Below are 13,727 nucleotides of genomic sequence, written 5' to 3'. Positions count from 1 at the left end.
GCAGCTGTGGCTGCCCCTGGATCCCTGGAAGTGTCCAACACCAGGCTGGACACTGGGGCTGGGAGCAGCCCGGGACAGTGGGAGGTGTAGAATATTTTGTGTATGATTATTCTGAACAACCCTGTTTGCACCTTCCAAGCAATTGCAACTTTGAATATCACCTCATTCCACTCCAGTCATGGGATCCCTCCCAACCCAAACCATCCTGGGATTCTGCTGAGGTTGAACAGACCCTGGAGATCATGGAGCCCGTCCATCCACAGCCCCCCAGGAAGCTGCAGCATAGCTGCGCACAGCGCTAAGGGGGAAAGCAAAACCAATAAAGTGATGTGAAAGCGCCGTTTCACACGCTGTTCCTCGCGTGTCCGTGTACAACACCCCGAGCAGCGCGGTCCCGCCGCCTTCCGGGGCTCCATTTCGGCACGGCGGGGCGGGAAATGGCGGCGCCGGGGCTGGGCCGGGCCCGCCCGCGGGGCCCCGCCTGCGAGGCGGGCGGGCGGCTCCGGCTGCGGGCGGCGCCAGCCCCGGCTCCGGCAGCGAGCGAGCGGCTGTAGCACGGCTCCGGCCCGGCCCCGGCCGCGGCTTCGCTCCGGCTGTGTCGGCGATGGCGGCGGCTCGGCGGGCACGGGCGGGCGGCGGCGGCGCGGGGCCGGGGTTCGGGCGGGCGGCCGAGCCGCCGCCGGTGCCGCAGGGGCTGCTGCGGCTGGCGCGGCGCAGCGGGCAGCTCAACCTGGCGGGACGCGGCCTCACCCACGGTGCGTGAGCCCAGCCGGCCCGCGGGGCTCTCCTGCCCCGCAGCTCGCCGGGGCTGCTGCCGGGGAGCTCCCGGGAGCCGCGGGGCTGCGGGCGGGGCGGGAGCGGCTCCCGGGGAGCTCCATCTGGTCGCTGTTGTTCGTTTCTGGCATGTTTCCATCGGCTTGTGTTGATAGCTCTGCAAAAATGTCTCTAGAACGCAGTGGACTGGAGAGTGACTATAGGGATGTGTATATTATATATATGTGTACATATATATATATATATATGTATGTTTTTATATATGTACACACATATGTATGTGCCCATCTGCATCCATATATATTTGTCTATCTCTATATATGTCATCCCCCAAGGCAGAAGGGTTGGAACTAGGTGATCATTAGGGTCCCTTCCAGCCCAACCCACTCAATAATTTTACACCAAAAAAGCACTCTGGCAGTGAAATTTTGGAGCTGACCCCTGCGGGGTTCAACTGACGGCTGTGTTTGTGCTGCAGTGCCCGAGCACGTGTGGAGGATCAACCTGGACACGCCGGAGGAAGCCCAGCAGAACCTGTCCTTCGGAGCTGCCGATCGCTGGTGGGAGCAGACGGACCTGACCAAGCTGATCCTGGCCTCCAACAAGCTGCAGAGCCTCTCGGAGGATGTGCAGCTGCTGCCTGCCCTCACCATGCTGGACGTGAGTACAGGGATCCCTTGGTGCTCTGATGGTACTTCCCTGTAGGACATGGGGAAACGTCCTGGATCTTTGTTTGCCATTTCCCTCCTGTGTTCATTTCACAGGGCCCTGGAGTGGCAGGACAAGGGAGACTGGCTTCCCACTGCCAGAGGGCAGGGATGGAGGGGATACTGGGGAGGAATTCTTCCCAGAAAAAAAACCCTCTGAGGTACAATTTAGTAACTGTGTCCTAAAACCTCTCTTTTCTAGGTGCATGACAATCAACTGACATCACTTCCTTCTGCTTTAGGGCAGCTTGAAAATCTCCAGAAACTCGATGTCAGGTAAGGCCATGTTACAGAGCAAATGTGAAAAATGCTGCAGTGACTTTCGTGTGTGAGTCAGTGCAGGACAGCAATGTTTCTTTCAAAAAATTAACTCCAGATTACTCATTGTAGAATAGTATTATATATTATATATGTTATATTGTCCATTTTTGATCAAAACTGGTGGCCTTGGGTTTCTAGAAATTGTTTTCACTGATATTCAAAGTCACAATTGCTTGGAAGGTACAAACAGTGATATTCTGAATAATGATACACAAAATATTTATTTGTATTTTTTTGCTTCAGACTGGCAGTTCTGAAGATAAAACATTTCCAGTCATGAATAATGCACATTGTAAATAACTGTGTAGCTCTTGTTTGTGCTGGAAGGTTCAGAATCTTCTGTTTACTGGGATAATATTGTCAATTTGTGCACAAGGAGAGGTTATGCTAGCACTGCTTGTGTGAAGTACATAAACAAAAAAACCTTGAATGTTGTAAATTCAGAGTCGGATTAAAAGTTTTCTTGAACAAATAAAAAAAGATAGCCAGTTGTTCTTTAGGGGTGGCAGTGTCCTGACCAGCAGGCTGTGGCACACAAATGTTCTGTGTTCAGTTACATTCCTAAAATCTCCTGAGTGTTTTTCCTTTCCCTTTGTGTTCCGTGTTTCCACCCCAGCCACAACAAACTGAGGAGCCTTCCCGAGGAGCTGCTGCAGCTGCCCCGTCTGAGGAGCCTCCTGGTGCAGCACAACGAGCTGAGCCAGCTGCCCGAGGGGCTGGGGCAGCTCCTCAGCTTGGAAGAGCTGGTAAAGCACAGCTTCAGACCCGTTCCTGTGTTTGGAAAGGCTTTATCTGCGAGTTAACAATCCCTGGCACTCAGCAGCAGGGCTTGGCAAATATTCCAGTGGCTGTTCTAATGTCTGCATGGTGGGGTTTGTTTTTGGTGTATTCTTGGTTTGACCTATTTTGGGAAAGCTGAAATCCCCAGCGATCTGTCAGTCCTGGGGGAGTTGTTCCTTCTCTCACACTTGTGACAGTTGTCAACAGCCTAATTTTACTGTTCTGCCACTAATTAACTTTGCACTCGCAGCACTCCTGGGATGTTCCAGACACCTCTCATCTCTCTCTCTCTGTTTCCATGTGCAGGATGTGTCCAACAACCAGCTCACAGCCATCCCCACCAGTTTTGCTCTGCTGGTGAACTTGGTGCGGCTCAACCTGGCCTGTAACCAGCTCAAGGAGCTGCCTGCAGATCTCAGTGCCATGAAAAGTAAATCACTTTCCTTGGGTTATTAGTACCAGACAGCCAGTGCTGTGCTTATGTTCAGGGTTTTAAAATAGATCCTTAAAGAGTTACTGTTTCCTCAAGAAAATCAGAGTTATTGCTTTTAGAACCTGTTTGGCAAAATGTTGTTGTGTTTATTTTAAATTAAACCCCAGGACAATTAGGCTGCTGTAGAAAGGTATTTTTATATTCTCCTCTGTTTCTCACTGGACATTGACTTCCACAGGCTTGAGGCAACTGGATTGTACCAAAAATTACCTGGAAACGGTTCCTCCTAAATTAGCAACCATGGCATCCCTGGAGCAGCTTTACCTGAGGAAAAACAAACTGCGTTCCTTGCCAGAGCTTCCCTCCTGCAAGTTACTGAAGGTGAGCTTGGGATGGCTGCTCTGCTGGAAATGCCTGTGCTGTAACCTTTGAAATAATGACAGTTACTTTAAACACCAGCTTTTGTGAGGTGCTGTGACCAAAACCAGATGACAGCTCTGTGTTTAGAACTTTGTTTAACGTGCAACTTCTCTTCCTGCCCTCACTGTTCAACCTTTTGAGTTTGCAGGACTTTGCAGATTTGGAAAATAAAAAGTGTTCAGGAGAAGAATGACTGAAAGCTGTATTTAATATTGCTTGCAACAGTTATTTTTTTATCTCTGGGAACTTTTTCTGGATCAATTCACTTCATTCATTATAATTTTTACATTGTAACTGTGGAGTGAATACACTGTTTTTCCTCTTAACATAATCAGTTTGTATTCTCCACCTCATGCTGATGACTGCTGATGTCACGACTTAGGAGATAAGTTATAAAGTAATTTTACCACAGTTGTGGTGCTCTTTGTTCCTGTAGGAGTTACACGCTGGGGAGAATCAGATTGAAATCCTGAATGCAGAGAATCTGAAGCAGCTGAGCTCCCTGTGTGTGCTGGAGCTCAGGGACAACAAGATCAAGGCAGTGCCCGAGGAGATCACAGTGCTGCAGAAGCTGGAGAGGCTCGACCTGGCCAACAATGACATCAGTAGGTAATAGTGGCACCTGGGCTGGGGCTGGGTGGTGGCAGCTCCTTCCTTCCTTCCCTGGGAAGGGCACTTAAGGAATGACTCAGTCAGGAGATGAAGGAGCCCTCTGTGTGTTGTGGGATTGCCGAGATCAAACTGGGACTTGTGGAATGTTCTGTGTTCTGCCTGTGACTTAGCTGTGACTTGGGAGTGCTCTGAGGAGCAGCTGAGGGAGCTGGGGAGGGTCTGGAGCCCCAGGAGAGGCTGAGGGAGCTGGGCAGGGGCTCAGCCTGGAGCAAAGGAGGCTCAGGGACCCTTGTGGCTCTGCACAGCTCCTGCCAGGAGGGGACAGCCGGGGGGTCGGGCTGTGCTCCAGGGAACAGGGACAGGAGCAGAGGGAACGGCCCCAGGCTGGGCCAGGGGAGCTCAGGGTGGGCACAGCAGGAATTTCCCCATGGAAAGGGGGTCAGGCACTGGAAGTGCCCAGGGAGGGTTGGAGTTCCCATCCCTGGAGCTGCCCAAGGAATTCCTGGAGGTGGCACTCAGTGCTCTGGGCTGGGACAAGGTGAGGATTGGGCAGAGCTTGGACTTTGATGGTCTGAGTGAGCTTTTCCAATTTAAATTAATCTGGGATTCTGCATCTTTTCCTGTGAACCTGACCTCCAGTATCCCCTCTGAGCAGCCACTGCACATTCTTTAGCAGTGGTTTTGGAGCTGCTTTGGGATCAATCAGTTGTTCCCCTCTGCAGGTTGCCTTACACCCTGGGGAATCTCCCCCAGCTGAAATTCCTGGCCCTGGAGGGAAATCCTTTGAGAACCATTCGGAGAGACCTGCTGCAAGTGAGCACTGGGGTTTGGCTGTGCGTGTGCACATCTGCACAGGAGGGACCTGGAGCTGCTGGAGAGGGTCCAGAGGAGGCACCAGGATGAGCAGGGGGTTGGAGCAGCTCTGCAGGGAGGAAAGGCTGGGAGAGCTGGGTTTGCTCACCTGCAGAGGAGAAGCTTTGGGGTGACCTCAGTGTGGCCTTGTAGCACCTGAAGGAGCTCAAGAGAGCTGGAAGAGGGGTGGAGGGACAGGACAGGGGGCAAGGATAGATGGGATACTGGGCAGGAATTGTTCCTGGCAGGGTGGGCAGGCCCTGGCACAGGGTGCCCAGAGCAGCTGTGGCTGCCCCTGGATCCCTGGCAGTGCCCAAGGCCAGGCTGGACACTGGGGTTGGAAGCACCTGGGACAGTGGGAAGTGTCTCTGCCATGGCAGGGGTGGAGTGGGATGGGCTTTAAGGTCTTGTCTTAATGAAGGATCTAGGATTCAGTGCTCTGTTCTCTTGTAGGGAGGCAGCAAGGGGAGGGTGTGAGTTGTTCCCAGGAAAAGGAGTCCTTAGGGCAGCAGGTTCTGGAGCCTGGGCACCACTCCTGCTGCACAGTTCCCTGTGATGTTTTCCCTGGCTGCCCCCTCTCCTCAGTGGTGCTGTACATTCCTACTTCTGTGTCTTTGCCAGGGTTGTAAAATCAGAGCACTGGGATGCTCCCAAAATAAGCAGAACTGACAAGTCTGTGTTGCAATGAAATCTGTTAACATCTGTCAGGAGAGGGAAGCCCTGGTGTGCCTGGCTGAGGGAGCAGAGTGTGCCCTGAGTTAATGAGCACTTGTCCAGAGTGCTCCTGGAAAGGAGTCTGAGTCAGGAATGCTGGAGTTCTGCTGTTCCTGGATTACTGAGGGTTTGCTGCTTCAGCTGCAAGTGTCACTGCTGGGCTGTGTTTCCCCGTGGGGCAAAGGCCAGGCACGAGGAGCCCATCAGGCCACACTCTGCTTGTGCTGCCTGGATCCATCACCAACGCTGGAAATTCATGTGGCTGCAATTTTCTCTGCCTGGCTGGATTTTTTTCCACTTGGTTTAGAGGAGCAATTGGTGGAGGAGCTTTAGGGCTCCCCAGGCACTGCTTGGAGCAGGTGGATACTGAGATAAAGGACTGGGGTGAGTGTAGAGGAGCAGCAGATTCTTCTCTTCCCTTCTCCAGCCTTGCTCGGCTCACCTTCTCTTCCTCAGGCCTCTCATTCCAGTCCCAACCCCATTCCTGGTTCTTGATGAATTTCCAGTTGATTTCTGGTAAATCCTGGTCTATTTTTGTAAAGTCCCATGCCATTACTTGGCTCTGGAGCTTTACCCTGCTCTCTGCTTTCCTTCCCACACATCTGTTACTGAGATTTCAGTTTGACCTTCACCTTTCCCTCACAACTTCCCAGCTTGTTCCCTGTTGGCTTCCCTTGCCATGCTCAGCACAGTCCCCCTCTCCCTGCCTGTCTCCTTGTGACAATTCCCTCCTTTCCAACATCCACATTCCCTTTACCCCTCTGTGTTCACCCGGTCTCCTAGGCTGTGTCAGCTGGAATGAGAAATGTTCATTCACATCCAGCACTTTAGGTCAGTCCCTGGTTCTGAAACCTGTAAAATCATACCCCAAACCTGCCTTTGCCCTAAAACAAACAGTGCAGAGGAGATTGGGCTTCACTACCCACAGGTTTGTGCAGTGGCAGCTGTATCTGACCACTGGGAGTTGCTGTGAGAGGACTGAGGGAAATCTTTGGAGCTGTTAGGAATCTCTGCAAATGATGCAAACTGCCACGATTTTCCCAGAGTTTGTGATTTGGGCCGTACAAAAGTAGCAGAACAGTGAGCAGTCAGCTTCACTGACACTGTAAATGTGCTCTCCACAGCAAATTGGGCTGGAGCTTTTTAAAGCTCATTGGAACTTTTTCTTTCTCTTGGAAGTGGCAAAAATCTTCACATAAGGAGCTACAGAAGTGTAGCCTGAGGCTGTGATTCAGGATGAGTAATTTTCAGCTGGAATAAATAAAATGATAACTAAACAAGTTCCCAAGCTGCTGTGGGATTTTCAGTGGGATTTTTAGTCAGCAGTGCTGTGGACTCCCCCTGTGTGCTGGCATTGTCCCTGTGCACTGTCCCCCCAGCTGCACAAACACTGCTGAGTGACTTGGGGTTTGTTTCTTTTTTAAAGAAAGGCACCCAGGAACTGCTGAAATATCTGAGAAGCAAAATCCAAGGTATGTTGCTTTTTTTCCATTTCATTTTAAAGAGACTATGCTAAGAAATTAAAGTAAAATAGAGTTTAGGGAAGATGGTTATTTAAATCCAAGTTCTTCCCAGTTATCCTGCAGTAATAATTTCTTTTACTCAACAGTTTGCTGTGATATTTCAGTTTCTTATCCTATTAGCTAATACTGAATAATAAACATTCTGAATTGAGGGTTATCCTTTACAAACCCAGACTCACCCTGCTCAGCTGGATGGGAATTCCCATTTCAGGTGTGCAGGGGCTTTTTCATGTGGATTGTGGGGAGTAACCAGAAGGGAATTCGTAGAGGAGGGTTTGTAAACATTAATGCTTTAACTGAAATTGTGGTCAGTGTGGGTAAAGCTGCTCTGGGTCATCATTTCCAGTTGGAATTCCCTGGTTTTTGTAGTTTCCAGCCCCCTTACCCCATGGAGCAGAGCCTCACAGAATCACATCTCCAGTGCTCCCTCCCCTGCTTGGCCAAGTCCAGGTCAGCCCTTCTCCCTCCTTCACCCTAAAAGAACTCCCAAATCCAAGATGGTAGAAAACCTTTATTGGGCAGTGATTGAAAGAATCTGAATCTGATGATCTTGAGTTGAGCCAGAGTAGAGCAGGATTGGAGGGGGGTGGTGGCAGCTGCCTGGGGCCACTCAGAGCAGCTCAGCTGTGTCCCTGCACCCCTCTGGTGTCCCCAGATGATGGACCTGGCCCCAATGAAGAGCCTCCTGTGACAGCCATGACTCTTCCCAGCCAGTCCAAGGTCAACATCCACGCCATAGCCACACTGAAATTATTGGAATACAGGTATTTGGGAATATTGCCCATTCCTGAAGCTGTGAGAACACTGTCCAATAAATGCTTGTGGGTTTTTTCCCCACCTTCATTACACACCAAGCTGTCCACAAACCCTGCTGCATGTGGGCATTTCCCCCTTTAATTCCTGTGCTTGGGAATGGGCAGATTTAGATGGTGGGGTTTGAATTATTTTTTTGTATTACCAGATATTCTGCAGTAACTCATTGAAGTGCTGAATCCCAGCAGGTGCTTTTAGCACATTTGAAACCTTTTATGATTTTCACTAAGTCCCAGAACATCTTGTGGTAGGGGAGTCCCTGCTCAGTTATTCCTTAAATGGACCTGGAAGGGTTGGGAAATGGCAAAAAGTCCTATTTGGTGACATTGTGGGAATGGGGCAGCGCTGGGAGCTTTCTGCAGCTGCTCCCTGTGTTCTGCTCTCTGTGTTCTCTAGAAGAAGGTGGAAGTGCAGTGTTGATTAGCAGGCAGTGGTTAATTGGTGTCACTCCTGTCCCAGTGACAAGCAGGCTGCCGAGATCCCCGAGGCCGTGTTCGATGCCGTGGGCAACAACCCCGTGGCCACCGTCAACTTCAGCAAGAACCAGCTCAGGGAGATCCCCCCAAGGTACTGCTGGGAAGGCCATTCCCAGCTGGGGTTTGCTCTCCTGCCTTTGTTTCCTGCATGCTGTTCTCCCCCTGAGCTCTTTGGGCACACAGATCCATCCCAGTGTGGGGAGGCACTCGTGTGCAGGTGGGGCTGTGCAGTCACCGGGGCCAGCCACAGCCAGGGAGAGGCTTTCCCTGGCACTGCTGGGAACCAGTAATCCCTCTGTGTCAGGAGGAAGGCTGCTGTGTCTCTGGGAGCCCCAAAAAAATCATCCACACTGGTTTTTGAGGACAGTTTTTTCCCAGGTGTGCTGAACACTGTACCTCTGGCACAGGCAGCTTGAGCAGGTGCAATCCCAGAGGGACAAAAAGGCTTCTGGAGACTCAATTTTGGGAGCTGCTGCTTATGCATCCCATGCTGTGTGTCACTGTGTGAGGGGCTGCTGAATTCCCTGGGGTGGGTGAGGGGGAGTGTGCAGCTGCCTCAGAATTCCATGCAAATCCAGATAAGAGACAGGAGAGCTTTCTCATTTAATTGCCATTTATTTTAGGGCTAAGCCAGAGACTCTGAGGGGTTCAACAGGGAACTTCTTGAGTTGTGAAAACCTTGACACCAAAGCATGTTGGTATAATAAATAACCTTCTGAAAGCAGAGCAGGTACTCCCAGAGTTTGTAACAGCACAAGAGGAGAGCAGAAACAAAAGATGGGAAAAAATAGGAATTTTTGGTCAGGTTTTTTGGCTGCAAGAGAAGGTGGGTAAAGTCCATATTAAAGCATCTCCAGGGCAGGAGGTGGCAGTGATGTCACCTGGGCCGTGGTCTCTGAAACAGCTCCTGACTGCATTTACTGAGGAGGCTTTGGTAGCAATATTTGTGAGAGAAAATGCAATTAACTGTAGATAAATGATTTGAGCTTTGCCTTACCCCACATGTGAGGCTGGAGGAGCAGCAGCTCTCATGGGTGACATTGCATGATTTCCTCAAAATCCCTTCAGAAAAAAGCACAATTTGTCCTTGATTTGTAGAATAAACCAGGTTTTCTAATAACTTACAAAGCAACCATGAGCTTCCATAGAGAGAGCATCTTCCTTTTGTGCTTCAGGCTTGTGGAGCTGAAAGAATCAGTTTGTGATGTCAGCCTGGGCTTCAACAAAATCTCCTCCATTTCCTCGGGGCTGTGCCTGCTCCAGAAGTTGACACATTTGGATCTCAGGTTGGTGATGTGTGTTGTTGCACTTCCTTGCCTGGGAGCTTCTTTGCCTGCCTGCCTAAAGCAGCCATCTGTTCCAGTGGGATGGCAGCACTGAAATCATCCTCACTCCCAAAATCTCTCTGTGCCAGAGCCAGAATAGGAGGATGTGGCCTAAATTTGGGCCTTGCTTAAAGAAGATAGAACTGGTCCATTTCTTTTTCTGAGATGTGCTGGTGGAGAGATCCTGCCTCACTCACAGAAGGGTTCTGAGGTGTTGCTATTTCAAAACACTCCTGAAGAAGACCACACCAAAAAAAATCCTGGGAATTAGGACAGGGAAGGTGCAGATTTTGTTGCAGTCCTGGAAAGAGAGGCAAGAGATGGCTCCTCATTGTCACCTTGCCTCCTCTGATTCCTGAGAAATGCTCCTGGCCTTGTTTAGATTAGGATTAGCTCAATCCATTGATTTTGGGGAGCTTTGGAGTGACCTGAGTGATTCACTTTGGCTCCAGGGTCTGGCCACTTGGATAAGCTTTCCTCTGGAAACGAGGAGCTAAATTTCCAGGCAGCTGTGTGCAGTTGGTGGCTGCTTGGGAATACTTGGGAATCTTTAGAGGACAGGCTCTGAGTGTCCTCCTGGCAGAAATGGGAATCCCTGGCATGCTTTTGCCCCTGCTGTGAGGCAGTGAACTGGCTCCAGACTGTGCAGCTGATCTGGGAATTCTCAGCCAAACCCCTGACTAAGTTCAGTGCTTGTTGTTTGTCTTTCTTTGCTAACAGAAACAATGTTCTGACAGCCTTGCCTGAGGAAATGGAGGCACTGAAAAGACTGCACACAATAAATCTTGCTTTTAATAGGTGAGCAACTCTTCAGACTTAAAATACAATAATGAAAAGAGCGGGGCTGAGTTTGGCACAATTTTCCTGTGATGTGAGAACAAGGAGCCACTTCACTGAGCTGGGAGCACCCATGAAGTGCTCCTCTTTTGAATGCCCTGTTTCTGACTATTCCTCCTTTCTCTTCCTGAAGATTTAAGGTGTTTCCCAGTGTCCTGTATCACCTCCCAGCCCTGGAGAACATCCTGCTCAGCAACAACCAGGTGGGATCCATCGACCCTGTGCAGCTGAAGGGGCTGGACAAGCTGGGAACTCTGGACCTGCAGAACAATGACCTCCTCCAGGTGCCCCCAGAGCTGGGCAACTGTGAGAACCTCAGGTGTGTGGGGCCAGGGGGCCTGCTTAGGAACACATTTCTGTCTGAGTTCTTCAGGGAGTGTTTGCCAGAGGAAAGAGCACCCATTGGCAGTGTTGGGTTTGCCCAAAAAGCATCTCTGACCATCTGTAGAACGGGGCATTTTCTTCCGTGTCTTCCCTAATTTCTCAATATTGCAGAGAATTGTGGGAGTGGTTTCATCATTTAGGACTGATGCTGAGGGTCTGGGGGTTGTGTGAAGCTCATGGTGGAGCTTTGGGAGTGACATTTCCTTGCTCCCAGTCACACTGCTGGTGCAGCACCCATTGAACCAGGAGGTTGGACCAGCTGACCCCACTGCTCCCTTCCAGCCTGAGCCACTCTGGAAGTTTTCTTCTCCCTCCTCCTGGCAGAGGCTGAAGGAGTGGGGTGTGTGCTACACCCCCACTGATTTATCAGCATAAATTAAAATTCAGCTGTTTCAAAGCTCAGCTGCTGAGAACCAGGGCAGCAGCAACCCAAACTCCTTTAGCAGCACAGAAGGGGAACTCCCCAGGAATTTCAAAGGCCTCAGAAATCCTCATGCAGAGGCTGAGTGTGTGGGTACAAGGAGATTTATCCCAGTAACTCACCCGTTTGCAGGAGCCTGCTGCTGGAAGGGAACCCGTTCCGCACGCCCCGTGCCGCCGTGCTGGCCAAGGGCACGGCTGCCGTGCTGGAGTACCTGCGGAGCCGCATCCCCTCCTGAGCCTGGGCACTGCCACCTGAGCCTGGGCACTGCCACCTGAGCCTGGGCACTGCTCCTGAGCCTGGGCATTCCTCCTGAGACTGGCCATTCCCACCTCAGCCCTGAACATGGCCTGGCCAAGGGCACGGCTGCTGTGCTGGAGTACCTGCGGAGCCGCATCCCCTCCTGAGCCTGGGCACTGCCACCTGAGCCTGGGCACTGCCACCTGAGCCTGGGCACTGCCTCCTGAGCCCTGGGCACTGCCACCTGAGCCCTGGGCATTCCTCCTGAGCCTGGGCACTGCCCTGGGTATCCCCTCCTCAGCCCTGAGCCCTGGGCACTGCCACCTGCGCCTGGCCTGGCCAAGGGCACGGCTGCTGTGCTGGACTACCTTTGGAGCTGCATTCTCACTGAGCCCTGGCCATTCCCACCTGAGCCTGGGCATTCCCTCCTGAGCCTGGCCTGGCCAAGGGCCCAGCTGCACTGCTGTAATAGCTGCAGAGCCACATTCCAGCAGCACAGGAGCAGCCAGGTACCCCTTGTCCCACCAGCACCCCTGGGCTCCACTGCTTCCATCCTTCTCCTGCTCCTGGCTGGGAGTCTGCCCGGTGTTAAGGACCCAGCTGTGAAACATTCCCTGCCCTCTGCATGTTCCAGCAGGGATTTCAGGATCCCACACCACTCTGTTTACATTGTTTGTGATAAAGGACAGCAAGGAAAGCTGCTTTCAGCACAACCATGGTGCTTCCTGCAGCTGTTCTGTGCTCTGGTGAGAGTTGTCACCGTTGAAGCACTGGGGCCAAAGGCAGAAGGGAGCACTGGGGTTTGTATTCCTGTTTTCTCTTGTTTCATTGCTGTCCCCTGAACTGCCCCCTGGTGTGAGTGTGGTGGAGTGCTTGAGCTGTGAGGTGGTGAGAGGTGGCCCAGGTGTGTGCAGGGCTCACCTGAGTGAAACAGGGCTGGTGCTGTGCTGAGACAATAAATGTTCCCCTTGGATGTCTGCTTTGGGTCCTTCAAGCTGTAGCTGAGCTCTGTAGATGGGAACAGGGAGAACTTCTCTTGTTGAGACACACTTCCAAATGTCCTGCAGGTGGTATCTTTAATGGTAGCAGTCCTGTGGGTGGGACTCCACCACCCTCCAAGGCCTGAGCACCCTTTCCATGGGGAATTTTCTAAATATCCACCCTGAGCTCCCCTGCCCCAGCCTGAGGCCATTCCCTCTCCTCCTGTCCCTGTTCCCTGGAGCACAGCCCAAATCCCCTTGAATGTCCCCTCCTGGCAGGAGCTGTGCAGAGCCACAAGGGCCCCCTGAGCCTCCTTTTGTCCAGGCTGAGCCCCTTCCCAGCTCCCTCAGGGACTCTCCAGCCCCTGCCCAGCTCCATTCCCTGCCCTGGACACTCTCCAGCCCCTCAGGGTCTCTCATGGACACAGCCCTGGAGGTGCTGTAGCACTGCAGGATTTTTTACAGTTCCTCACTAAAATTCCCAGGTTTTGAACGTGTCTAGGTGAACATAAAACACTCTGAGCTCACCCACAGCTCCCCAGGTGTGGGAATTGCCTTCCAGCTGGAGCAGGGATGGCTCTGGGGGCTCAGGCCCAGCTGTCCCTCCCTGTGTCCCCAAGGAGGGGAGCAGCAGAACCTGGTCCTGGCTGCAGGAAATGGGAAAGGGAATGGGCTGGGAAAGGGTTTGGGGGAGTGAGGATGGGAAGGGCAGGATCTGTCCTGTGGGAAGCAGATGACAGGGGCTGTGTGCAGTGACAGCAGGGGACACCTGGAGCTCCAGGGCCACTTCTGCAGCTCCTTGGATGATGGAACTGCTGCTGCCCTCACCCCCTGCCCCCTTTTTTCCCATACATTTTATCCTTTGTGCGTTTGTCCTTTCATTCATTTCTTCATGCCTTTGTCCTCCATGCATTTATCCTTCCATGCATTTGTCCTTCCATGCATTTGTCCTTCCATACATTTTATCCTTTCATCCATTTCTTCCATGCATTTGTCCTTCCACACATTTGCCCCCCAAGCTGCCAAACGTGAGTTTTCTTCCCCATTTCCATCGCTCCCTTTCCATATTTGATGTCTCCCCTGGCTGCAGCTGGACCAGGGGAGCCCCAGTTGGG

The 13,727-nt window shown here is 51.9% G+C and overlaps 1 protein-coding gene across 1 annotated transcript; it reads left to right on the top strand.

Annotated features, from left to right (window-relative positions):
* Window positions 1-589: 589 nt before the first annotated feature.
* Window positions 590-12,605, top strand: LRRC40 (leucine rich repeat containing 40). The gene is made up of 15 exons (XM_030226719.2): window positions 590-755; window positions 1,253-1,434; window positions 1,684-1,757; window positions 2,419-2,548; window positions 2,889-3,012; window positions 3,254-3,396; window positions 3,872-4,044; window positions 4,770-4,860; window positions 7,040-7,085; window positions 7,792-7,900; window positions 8,409-8,516; window positions 9,601-9,711; window positions 10,471-10,548; window positions 10,721-10,906; window positions 11,525-12,605. The coding sequence occupies exons 1-15, from the start codon at window positions 605-607 to the stop codon at window positions 11,628-11,630; spliced, it is 1,812 nt and encodes a 603-aa protein (XP_030082579.1). The 5' UTR covers window positions 590-604; the 3' UTR covers window positions 11,631-12,605.
* Window positions 12,606-13,727: the final 1,122 nt, after the last annotated feature.

The sequence above is a fragment of the Serinus canaria genome, chromosome 8, assembly GCF_022539315.1.
Source record: "Serinus canaria isolate serCan28SL12 chromosome 8, serCan2020, whole genome shotgun sequence".
Taxonomy (NCBI): domain Eukaryota; kingdom Metazoa; phylum Chordata; class Aves; order Passeriformes; family Fringillidae; genus Serinus; species Serinus canaria.
Note: the sequence above shows the minus strand (reverse complement) of the source record. Positions and strands in the feature narration are given on the sequence as shown.